We start from the raw sequence: 12,847 nt of genomic DNA, 5'->3' as shown, positions 1-12,847 counted from the left end.
CCCGTTCTCAAATCCCACACTTCCTCGTTAGCTGGTGTGAGGTGAGAACAAACTTGGTCAACGCGTCGACAACTGCCGGTCTGGCCAAATGGTTAGCATGTGCGCTGTATCATAAGGTCTGTCATTGAGTCAACTGACTGGTTTTGATTCCCTGGTTGTACGTGACAAGGAATGGGGAAGCCTGTCCAACCTCGTGGCTTTTCTCCAGTTTCCTGCCACTGCTAAAGACCCCTACGCGCAGCGAATTATTTAAATAAATTTGAACCATGTATTAGTTCCAAAATGACCTAGTTTATGTCGAGTGGACGTTAAACCCCATTTCTCTCTCTCCCTCTCGACAACTGCTGAGAAAATAGCATTGTGAGTGCATTTATTGATTTTAAAGTTTATACCGTTCGAAAACTGCATGTATTATGTGGCCAGTATAACATCAAGTAAACAGCGATGTAATTGACTGAAAGAATTGAAATGGAGTAAAATGAAATCATTTATCAAAATTATGTTTAATAGTGAAGTCTTTTATGCATAATACAGTACTTATAAAGTTATAGAAATAGATTGTATAAATTTAAATCAACTTGTTACCATGGATACTGTTCTCTCATGTTTGAGACAGGATTATCAGTCGACACTATTCTTTGCCAGACATCCCATTTTAAATTACTGACATGGTGAAACCTTAACTGAAAATCCTGAGGAATTTTCTTGAGCAAAACCGAGATCAAACCTAGGACCTCCTGGTTGGTGAGTCAGAGCTAGACTCACTGACTCCCAAATATAGAGCCAAGATTGGGATGTTACTGATTATATGTTCAACAAAATCTGTAATTTGAGTCAAAGTGGCATGGTGTTGATTCCCTGATTGTACGTGACAAGTGGTAGGGTCACCTGTCCAACCTCATGGGTTTTCTCTGGGTCCTCTGGTTTGCTCACACTGATGAAACATGTGTTAGTCCAAATATGACTTAGTTTGTGTCGAGTGGGCGTTAAATCTCATTTCTTTTTCTCTTGACATTTTAACCCCAAAACAGAGTTAACATTAGTATGCAAACAAAATCCCTCTTAATCTTCGGAAGTAAAATTTTAATCATATAAAGCATGTCCCATCAATAACTGAAATAACACATCAGATTTAACCAAGTTTATTTTGACTTCAATATAAAGGGTGCAATTGTTGTAATGTAAATTCCCAATAGTTCTGTACCCAGCTTGGCATCCCAGTCTGTCATGCAGGTTTGCCAGTATTCTAGACGAGTTTCTTCGTCGAGTCCTGCGTTCCACTTTACACATAACCAATAACAAACAAGAAAACACTTAAACCAATCAATAATTTATTCAAAAATGTACATTATTCATTATTTACTAATTAAAAGAATAATTTTCTCAATATTTTGCAATTAACAAATAACAGATTTATTCATTCCTTTGTTCAAAAGCTAAACATTTTGGCCATTATTAGCACAAATACATATAAAAAAATCCATTAAAAATTAAATGATGATATAAAATGGAAGCTTTACATTTTTGTCTAAATATGTAATGTGTCTCATTCCTGGAGAAATCATGGTCAGAACAATCTGATTAATACACAGATCCTATTTCATTTCGTTTTTTTATAGTTCAAAATTTCGTTTTACTTCTCTTTACTACACTAGGATCTGAAAGTGTTGTTATATTTCCGGCATTTTGGTTGAAGTGAGGGATAAGCCAATGAAACGGTATGTTACAGCGACTTCTTGGCATGCCATACATGGAACTGTGGGTAAATCACTAGAAACGTCAACGCTGAATGATTAATCAATTTCTGATGTCATAGGGTCAAAAGTTGCTCGTACGACCCCTTACACGACCTTCGAGTACAACTTGTCAGATCTTCATGTAGTGTAGGCCATCGGAAGTATAAAAAAAACAAACGAAATATAGATCTGTATTTTAATCAGATTGGGTCAAAAGCACAAAAAAGATAAACAATTTTGAATGTAAAAATTGTAAACATAACTAAACTGGTCAACAAAAAACAGAACAGTACTTAATTAAATAAAAGAAACAGTGGAAAGATGGTATCAGGTGCTTTGGAAATTGTGAGCATATGCTGTATGATACACAATACATATCACACCATGTTAGATACAGTGCACCATAAATAACCAAATTGAAACCCAGAAGACAAACATACTGACAAGACACATCACTGTAGTAACAAATAATAATAGCACTATCAAATTGATTAAATGCATCTGAGGACCGTTCAGAAGCTTCCACTGCACTGCAACAAAACAAACTTACAAGGGAGGCAACCCAAAAACCCACTGTATTATGCCAGGTCCGGAGACAATGAGAGAGGGTGATGGATCTTACACCTCTTAACAATTTGCAGTGAATCCCAGAACTAAGGAATCCATCTGCCTTTCTTTCTACTCATGGTTTGCCACTATCCAGGCAAAAATCCCATTTCAAAATCAGTGAAGACCCTCCCCCTGCCAAATAATTTACTGTATGTTTACTTTGTGTCGTGCTTGGAAGAATGTCTTTAAATGGACCTGTGTTTAAAAACTGAAGAATTACTATTGAATACCGATCTATCAATCTATGGCGGATACTCACTAACATATACAGCTTCAGATCTATTTACATTGACACATAACTTTAAAATGCACCCCACAGATCCTGTTTCTCTAAGCAAACATATCATAAAGAAATATCACAATAATGCTTCTTCATAGTTAAAACAAACAACTACTGATCAGAACAGGATCTGTATAGTATATATTTGCTAGTCATCATTATAGTTTTTGAATAACCAGACTTCTTTAATGTACTGCTTTACTGCTTTGCTTTATGAAGTGGACATTTGTCCATCTTTAAAATCTTAGGTGCACAGATAGAGCCAATGTCGAGATATAAACATTTCGTGTTCCTATGTCTACAGTTTAAGCTTAAAACAAAAAAATATTAGTATACAAATTAACTTCTGCTTTTTTTAAAAATTTAATCATATACAGAGCTTGCCTGATCATTAATCAAAATAACACATCATATCAGATGTTTAGTTCTTTTCCTTAAGCATAATAGTGTCGTATGTTTAGCCCTTGAAACTTATTTTTCTCTGAAAGTATGAGATATTTAAATATCAGGAAAAATTACACTAAGCTTTGTGTGACAGGGTCAATAAATGAAAACTGTTTGTATTGACCTATATGCATTTATGTGCTGTCCTGGCAAAATTCTCTCTACATATTGTCTTCATTATCTGTGGTTGGTTTAACCCTGTCAATTTTATTATCAAAAGGATAGATAACTTATCTAATTTCCTGATTTGACCTGTATAGTGCATCACATTTAAACTGTTGGTTACTCAAACTTCATCATTTGGGACTATCAAATTCATAAAGATTTATCAGAAAAAAACAAGTGTACATGTGTATTAATTTTATAACTGACAAAACACAAACCTGATTTCACATCTATTTTATATTGCATGTTTCCTTTTCCATAAGGATATGAAAAAGAAAAAAAAGAAATTTAAAAAAAACCCCTGAAAATGAGACCTTTTAGCTGTGTAACCTATATAATTTTTTTTTATATGAAATCTCACTAAAATTTTATTGTTTGCTGTGCAATGACTCATCATTATTATTGTAACACTTTATTTTCTTTAATATATAATGTTATGAATAAAACTGTTTAATTCTGTGTAAAATTCTTAGAAACCTTTATCCTATTCATGTACATATATCTGAAGCTCTTTAATATTTTTTCACTGAATTATAAACTTTTAATTTCTAAGTGGGGTTAGCAAGCTTTCCTTTAGTAAGTTACAAAAATCTATTACGGTAAGCAAATCTAGCAATTATTTCTGAGATGTGGTCATATATATATATACATGTATATGCTACTTTTATTTTAAATGCTATTGATTTCAATTTAAATTATCAATTTTTAGTGCATTTTAAGATTTCTAGAAATTATTAAATATTACATGATTTCATTGAATAAAATTAGTAAATATTTCATAGCAGACAAAAACCAGATCTAATTGTATTAGTTTCATTTGTGATTGAATAACTAATACTAACAAATATTTGAATTTGTATATTGAAATATTTGGATGAACACAGTTTTGATTTGAAACTTTTGACAAAGTAAAAGTTATTTCTTCATATTTTGGTTTTCAAATTGTCTATTTATATCTTATTTTATCAACATATACCCTCAGCCTGGGAAATTTTGGAACACACCATTCTTAAAACCAATCATTGTATCAAATTTTCTTCAGTCTTCAACAGTAATATAAATTTTGAACTTAATATGAGGGTATTGTATTTACAAGACAAAATTAAATGCACAAATAAAATAGTAGAGGAACTGTGAGACTGGCGTGTGGGTGAGGGTAGGGGTGGCGCAGTTGTCAAAAGTAAACAAATAAACACTTTTAACAGTGGTCAAAAAATATATTCATGATATATAAATTATAGATCATCAACCGGTAAATACATATAATATTATAAATAATCGTTTACACTCTACTTCCTAATACATACCTAGTTACATATTTAATATAAACCTGTTCACATATTCAATATAAACCTTTTTACATATTCAATATGTTTACATATTTAATATAAATCTGTTTACATATCTAATATAAACAGGGTTACATTATTTAATATAAGAGAGAGAGAGAAATGGGGTTTAACATCCACTCGACACAAACTAGGTCATTTCGGGACTAACACATGGTTTAATTTTATTTCAATAATTCGCTTGCGCGTAGGGGTCTTTAGCAGTGGGAGGAAACCGGAGGACCCGGAGAAAACCCACGAGGTTGGACAGGCAACCCTACTCCTTGCCACGTACAACCGGGGATTCGAAACCACGCCAGTTGACTCAATGACAGAATTTATGCTACAGCGCGCACGTGCTAACCATTTAGCCACCAAACCCCCCATTATTTAATATAAACCTGTTACATATTCAGGCTTGCCAGGAAGATAATTAGTAATTTCACAAGTTTTGATGAGAAATAGTCTTCCTTGTAGTACATGTAGGTTGGTATTTGGATTATGGATATACTGAATATAAGATATTACTCAAAATTTATTACATTTATTTATATGGCAAGAGAGATAACCTCTCTTTAAAGGGTTTTCCCAAAATAAGGAAAAGGTAATTATATATGCTCTGATGAATGCTGTAAGTGTATGTTCATTGTACAATATATACGTAATAAATGACATACTCCATTATTATACATAATACCACAATATACATATTATATATATATACATGAATAGTAGAATACTATATAACATTTTTGTTAGGCAACTCCAATTTAAATTCTTCAGGGACGCCTATTCAAAACAAATTCAAATTTCTTTGGATAACATAAAAATTTAAAAACAAAAATTTTCGTATCTAACATCTTTTAGTTCATCAGTAAATGTGTTTGTTTGGAAGTTAAAAAACACCAAACCAAACAATATAGCTTTACTGACATATTTACTAATACCAATTTGATTTGTAGTCATTTAGGATCTATGAGATCCTAAATGACTACAAATCAAATTGGTCTGGCCTAAGCTTAGGATAATACTTCTATTATATAATATTACACTCTATGGTGACCTATATACATAGATTATCTGGTATTTACTCTTATCAAAATACAACAATTACATAATATAACTATCCTAGTCCTATATCATATTCAATATGTAACTATGCATAAGTTGTTTTGTAATATATTATAATATAAATAAAGTCACTGACAGTCATTTGCATTATTCATGGCATAATCCATGTTTAAATGTTTTCAAATTCATCATTCAACATTTACTGTTAATAAGGAAAACATAACCAAAATATTATTGTTTCATTCCGAAACAAGATTGCCCCACCTAAAGACTTATCCAACACTCATACATGTAGGTGGTGCTGGTTTGTTTGTATTATCTGTACATGTAGTAGATGCTAAATGCTGCAAAATTTCAATTCATCATATCTTTGTAAATACTGAATGGAATAGAAACATTTTGGAACTGATATTTCTTTTAGAGATTAAACTTCCACAATATTTTTTAAATGGGTTTAGAGACTTTAAAGTTGTCCATTTAGGCATTATTATACATAACTATTCTAAATATTAAAATTTGATCTGGTTGTAATGTTTATCAGCCTATCTACATGTAATATTCTGAAACCAGGAATGATATACCAGTACTAGGTATTTCTTATAAAACCTCCAAAGCTTATAAACTGAAATGTATACACGTCTATAAAATATGGTATAATAAACAAACAATAAAAGGTTCTTATGTCCAAACTCTCAAATTTCAGATACATTTAATTACAGTAAAAATTGGGGCTCTTCTGATGTTGGGTCTGTTGACAATATCCACTGTCTCTTATGGTGGACAGATGTTTCAGCCAGAGAGGTTCCATGGTACTAGTTAGTGTTAGTGATGGGGTTAAGGACAATATTGGTGTCAGTCATTATCATATATATGACAGAACTGATTAAACGCGTTCCAACTTCCAAATATAATTTTAACACAGAGATCATTGCTATGATAGATGCGTTATGAAGCTTTCAAGAAAGGGAAGTGACGAACGCAAAAGGAAAACACGAGTTATCCGTCTATATAACCAACTGACATTACGAGTGATAACGGATACACAGGCGAATTTCTGCTCACAAATAATTCCTTCGAAGACCAAAAGTTGTTATATGAGACTGTGAGAGGATATCTGACAATTCAAAAAAAAATAATTGACTGTCACTAGATAAGAGAAAACAAGAAAAATAAGAAAAGTCTGTGCATTGCCAAGTTTTTATTAAGTATAGAATGAATAAAAACAAGGGATTGTGTGGACTATATCTATTTTTCTCGTTTTCCCTTATCTAGTGACATTCAATTACTTTTTTGAATCATCAGATATCCTCTCACAGCCGCACATAACAATTTTTGATCTTTGAAGGAATTATTAGTGAGCAGAAATTCGCCTGTTTATCTGTTATCACTCGTCACTTCAGTCAGTTACACAGATGGATAACTTGTGTTTTCCTTTTGCATTCGTCACTTCCCTTTCTTGAAAGCTCCATAATGCACCTATCGTAGCAATGATCTCTGTGTTAAAATTATATTTGGAACGTATTTAACGAGTTCTATTACATGCGATAATGACTGACACCAATATTGTCCTTTAAAAACCTCTGTGGCCAAAAGATCCTACATTTGTCTCATTATTATATTAAACCATTGTATTTCACTATATCAATAATATAGTGTATAAGTCAACTTAGTACATATTGGGTAAATAAGATGATATATTTTTATAAGGATATAAATCTGAATTAGTTACATTAAGACATTTTTATTTGCAAAAACAGATTTTCTAGGATGAGTTTGCACTTAATACATGTATATTACTATCAAATTACTTATCATTTTGATAAAAAATGAACTTTGAATACCGGTTTTAAAATATTTTCATAATTATCAAATGTTTAAAGATATATTTCCACTTGACATATGTTATCCTAAATACTTAACGATCACTGGAAAAACATATCAAACTTATTTAATTAAGAAAACAAAACCAAAATATCAACAGCTGATAATCGTCTGGCTTTGATAAATTCAATCTTCTATTACAAAAGAGACCCATCAATAAATTTTACCCAACACTTATACATATAGGTGGCACTGGTTTATTTATATCTTTTAGAGACTTAACTTTTACAATAGTGTAGTTAGTATGTCATTCAAATAACTCTCAAATGACAATCATCAGCTATAACTAATTTCCTTGTAAAGTAAGCTGTACATGTAGGCCATGTAAGTACAATAAAAAGGTAATTTTATAGACTTTTTTATTGATCATTTTGTAACATATGTCCCATTTTATATGAATATATGTTTAAACCCCAAAGCAGATAGTACATTAAATATTGTATTTCTATTATTATCCTGTGTAACAAAAGATTAAATATTGCATTGCATATTAAGTAGTTTTATGTTTTATTGAAATAACTTCATAATGATCACTTTAAAATGAATCTAATAGGTACATGTAGTAATTAATACAGTAGACTACAGTATATATAATAAGGAAGTATATATTAGACTGTAATAGTATACATGTATTTGATACCGATATAGTAATCAGCTGATATTGCAATAGATACTATCATATCACACATTAATGTTTAACACTCATGAGTCATTAGTTGTGTCATTGTATGTAAGCTTATATATATACATAGTATTGATGTTAATACATGTACAGTATTTAATTACAGAGTAGTTTCATTTATAACTAAAGCATCAGTTGGCGTCATATATCTACTCTTACCTGATACTTAAACTGATATATTTAAGATAAATTCACTCGAAAGTGGTTATTTCCAATAAAAGTATGGCAAATTTGGTATATATGGAAAGTATAGATGCCCAATCTAGAACAAAACTAGTTTAACCCCAAAAAAACAACCATGAGGCAAGCACTGGGCAAAAATGTCAGGGTATCCCTAACTCGCAACACAATGGCTTATTGCCTGCTGTTGTTATTGTTTTGGGAATATTGAGGGGTGTAATCGTTTCACAGGCTCTGCAATTAAAGGTCAGAAAAAGAAGTTGGCAAAAAATAATTCAAGAATTTACTTAGGCCTCAATATGTATGGTAAATGGACAGTAAGTAATTGACAAATACATTCTGAAAAATGGGCCCTTCCTCAATCAAGTTAGATAACAAAAATGGCTTCTAAAAATAGATTTCTTATAGCTTGGGATATCTCCTCACGAATACAAATTTTTGAGAGAGATTTGAAGCAGATTTTTGATAGATTAGTTAGTTTGAATATGTTTTTAGACCAAATACATGTATATCATTATACCACAAAGTTTGTACGCATGAAGGTATCTTTAAGGCGTGACAATATTAAGATAGCATCTCATTACTAAGCAGTTTTATTTACACTGTTTTACTAAACCCACCTGAAGGCTTCTTATTTCCTCCTCCTTTTCTTTGTTTTGTAATTTGTTTCTTTTAAACAAAAATTAGATCAACAGTACTATGTACCTTTGACAATGAAAATAATTTACACCCCGATTTACATTAATTATGACCAATGTCAATCTGATCTAAATTATGTTTCACTTTTGTATGTACAGATACTCCGTTTTAATGGTTTATTATACATGTTATGAAATTAAACAACATTTGAATGATAAAGAAAAGAAATATACATGTAGAGGAGCAGATTCCATACTATAGGATAGACAAATAATCAAGCATCAGGCACCCTTGCTTAAAGACACATTAGATTTTTGCCATAGTTTACCTACATGTAACTGTATACAGTTAAATCAGCATCATCCAATTTAGATTGTATGCAATATCCGAGGCTGATCTGACAAGTGAAAATTCATCACCGAGATACATGAAGGTTACATGTACAGGCTTACATATTAAGAATTTATAAGAGTATGTGTAATATAGCATATAATGTGCACTGGTGAACTGAGTGTTCCAGTTCTTGAACAATCAAAAACTGACTGAATCTTAGGGCTATTTTATTGGATTTTAGTTAAATTTATCTTTTTGTTCTAAGTGTAGGCCTAGTTCTTTATGCCTCTTTAAACATACTTTTATTGTTTATTCATGATTTTAATCACTGTGTAGATAATATACATGTAATATTTATAATGTACAATAATAGTCTTGATGTAAGTTCTACAAAGAACTTTGACTGTAGGTTATTTCATAAGACAAGTTCCAATAGATTAAAATGGATGTCACATGTTTTGAAAGTCGACTCTTTAAAAACCATACATGAATCACTCTCCATAAATGTTGCTACTAGAATCTAAAATTAATATCACACAAATAGTTATCTTTACATGACTAATTTACAAATGACTACTGATATGATGATATGAAAATTATGCGGATATATTGAGACATTTGGTAGGGTATTTAAATCTAAACATGAAGGAAGACCCACTGATATTGCATGTGTGATTTGTATCACAACATCAACAAGATCTTTTTGATATCAGTTTTACTAAGCTAGAACCAGAGTTGTGATCTGTAAGCTGATAATTAACAGAATTTTAGTGTTAAATGAACAAAAAAAATGTGCATGTTCAACACTTACATGTACTTAATTCATACAAATGTTACCCTCCATTGTAATTTACGGTACTCAATAAAAATTGAATTGAAAACTGACCTTGCTGTAAAAGGAGAGTGACCACTTGCACCTAAACTCTCTGAATTTTGAAAAGGAGAAGAACAACCAGCCACTCTCCCTTGGACATAGTACAAATCAATGACTACATGTAGTACTGTAGTATACATGTACAAACTAAACACTTTATGCACCGGTAGTCTTCAAGCACCTTCAAATAAAATCTTGTGAGAGTGACCCTTTACTCTCAATCATATTTTCAAATGAAAAAGTCAGGTGAAAAAAGAGATTTGCTGTTGAGATCAACTAGTTAATTTTCACCAAACTTTTGTCTTTTACACTGATTCAAAGATACTTCAGAAAACATAAAGTATATTCCACTGATATATAATTATTACAGAACAAGTACTTGTATGTATTGTTGGACAAATCAGATATGAAGAATTTATAAGAAAAGCGTAAGCGGTGGACGTACCAGCCGATTGCATCACCTTTCACGTCACATGATTAACCATGGCAGCGACTATGTCTTCAAACAATAATGTGACTTATCGATATGAGTGGTGATTGGCTAATGAATTCTACAATCAGGTGAATGCTTCGCCGGGCGAATATCAAACATGATTGATTCGGGCGAATCATTTGGCCGAATGATAGGAAATACACAAGGCGGATTTCGGCACCGATTGATTCATCCAAATGATTTGGCCGTGTCCACCGCTTTAGAGCCTTAATGTGCCAGATATCCAATAATCATTTAACACATGACATTTTATATCAGGATCAACACCTGTAACACTATTAATTGAAGAGGCTTTGCTACATGTACATGTACTTACTGATTTTTGCTACATATAAATACATATTGATAAAAATGTGGAATATTTTTATGTGGAATTTTATACACAATGATGGGAGAGTGGGAACTAAAAATTAAATGCTACAACATTCCAGGTGTTTTGGGATTTAATCACAATTAATTTCAGATTTTATAACAACAAATAATTTAAACTTTTCTCTTCTAAATTATTTCAGTGGCCTTTACATGTAGCAACTGAACTGAACTAAACTAAAACAAAAACACATCACAAGTTATAGATGCTTATCAGTCCGGTTAAAACACAGATCCTATTTCGTTTCGTTTTTATAGTTCAAAATTTCATTTTACTTGTTTTTACTACACTTGGATCTGGAAGAGTTGTTATTTAACTCGTGTTCTGAATGGTGTCAGGGATAAGCCAATGAAACGGTCTGTTACGGCGAGCTTTAGGCGTGTTTTTCACGGAACTGTGGGTAATCCACTAGTAACATCAATGCTGATTGGTTAATCAAATGTCTGACGTCATAGGGTCATAAGTTGGTCTTTTGACCCCTGACGTGACCTACATGTATCGCTATAACTTGTCAGATCTTCCTGTAGTGTAGGCCATCGAAAGTATAAAAAGACGAAACGAAATATAGATCTGTATTTTAATCAGATTGAGATGCTTATTTGATTCTTCACAAATTCTCATCATTTACTACTCAGCATTCTGTGTCATTATCAAGTGGAAGTTGATACAAAGAACCAAGATTATGTCTTCTTGAAGGTGGAGAATTATCAAATAATGAATTCCCCGAACTACTGTCTGTTTTCTTTTCAAATTTCTTTATATTTGATTTTAACTGTGCAATATTGGTATCATATTTATTGAGAAAATCCATTCCGTTTTCCGATTTCGACACTTTCACTTCTGTTTTCTGATCTTCATCTTCTTCCGTGGAACTTGTGTATCTATCTGCCACCTTTACGATTAACTCCTGAGGCACTAAAGTTTCGTTCGATGGTAATAATGGAATTAATATATGCTCCCGTAGAAATAAACTATCGTTTGTCCACAATTTATTTTGTCTCTTAATTTGCTCAACTGTAACATGGTATTTCAAAGCAATACCCATTAAAGTATCCCCCGTGCAAACTACATGTTTGACATGGCGAGTCGCCTTTTCAGCTAACGGTACATTTCCCCCACATTTTGAAGTAGACACAGTTGTGCCATATTTCGTTTGACTTTTTACGTATCGACTAAGGTGTTGCCTTTCCGTTCCTATTTCGTCTTCTTCTGACATTTTAGACTCCAACATACGTTTCAAACTTAACGAAATATTATTCTTGAAGGTTATAACATGATAAATAATGTCACTGTATACAACACATCACTCACGGAACATTATTACGTTGACAATTAAAATAGTTTGGTTGATGGATTCACTTTTATTTTCGGGTCAGCGAGGTGAAGTCCGTTTCACCACTTCCGGTTAGATTAGTCTACTGTATGGATCGGACTAAAGATAACATTTAAAGGGACGGTCTTTGGTTTTCGTCTGGCAAGCCCAGTCCATCAAAAGTCAACAGCTTGACAACCCTGATGTCACGCCCATACGTACTAGTTAACCGCTTAAATTTATACCTCGTGCACTTCATGATACCAGTGTGATATAATATAATGATTTGTAGGCCCAAGCTTCTAAATTTCGTTCAATCCCTGCATTGGCCGAGTAAATTCATCGGGATTTTCCGACGTGGTTTTCCTTGTCAGTGGTGCAGGACGGAGGTCTTGACAAGGACAGCTGTCTAGTCATTCGGATGGGACAAAAAACTGGGATCAAGCCTTC

At 32.3% G+C, this 12,847-nt stretch overlaps 1 protein-coding gene across 1 annotated transcript; it reads right to left on the bottom strand.

Annotated features, from left to right (window-relative positions):
- Positions 1-1,318: 1,318 nt before the first annotated feature.
- LOC126808735 (lysM and putative peptidoglycan-binding domain-containing protein 2) lies at positions 1,319-12,449 on the bottom strand. Its single transcript, XM_050533674.2, has one exon. It carries the CDS (start codon positions 12,314-12,316, stop codon positions 11,717-11,719), a length of 600 nt encoding a protein of 199 aa, XP_050389631.2. The 5' UTR covers positions 12,317-12,449; the 3' UTR covers positions 1,319-11,716.
- Positions 12,450-12,847: the final 398 nt, after the last annotated feature.

The sequence above is a fragment of the Patella vulgata genome, chromosome 1 (assembly GCF_932274485.2).
Source record: "Patella vulgata chromosome 1, xgPatVulg1.2, whole genome shotgun sequence".
NCBI classification, from domain to species: Eukaryota; Metazoa; Mollusca; class Gastropoda; family Patellidae; genus Patella; species Patella vulgata.
Note: the sequence above shows the minus strand (reverse complement) of the source record. Positions and strands in the feature narration are given on the sequence as shown.

Bases quoted from the DNA above. Each gene is read 5' to 3' on its own strand.
- LOC126808735 (XM_050533674.2), bottom strand. From the start codon at position 12,316: ATGTTGGAGTCTAAAATGTCAGAAGAAGACGAAATAGGAACGGAAAGG.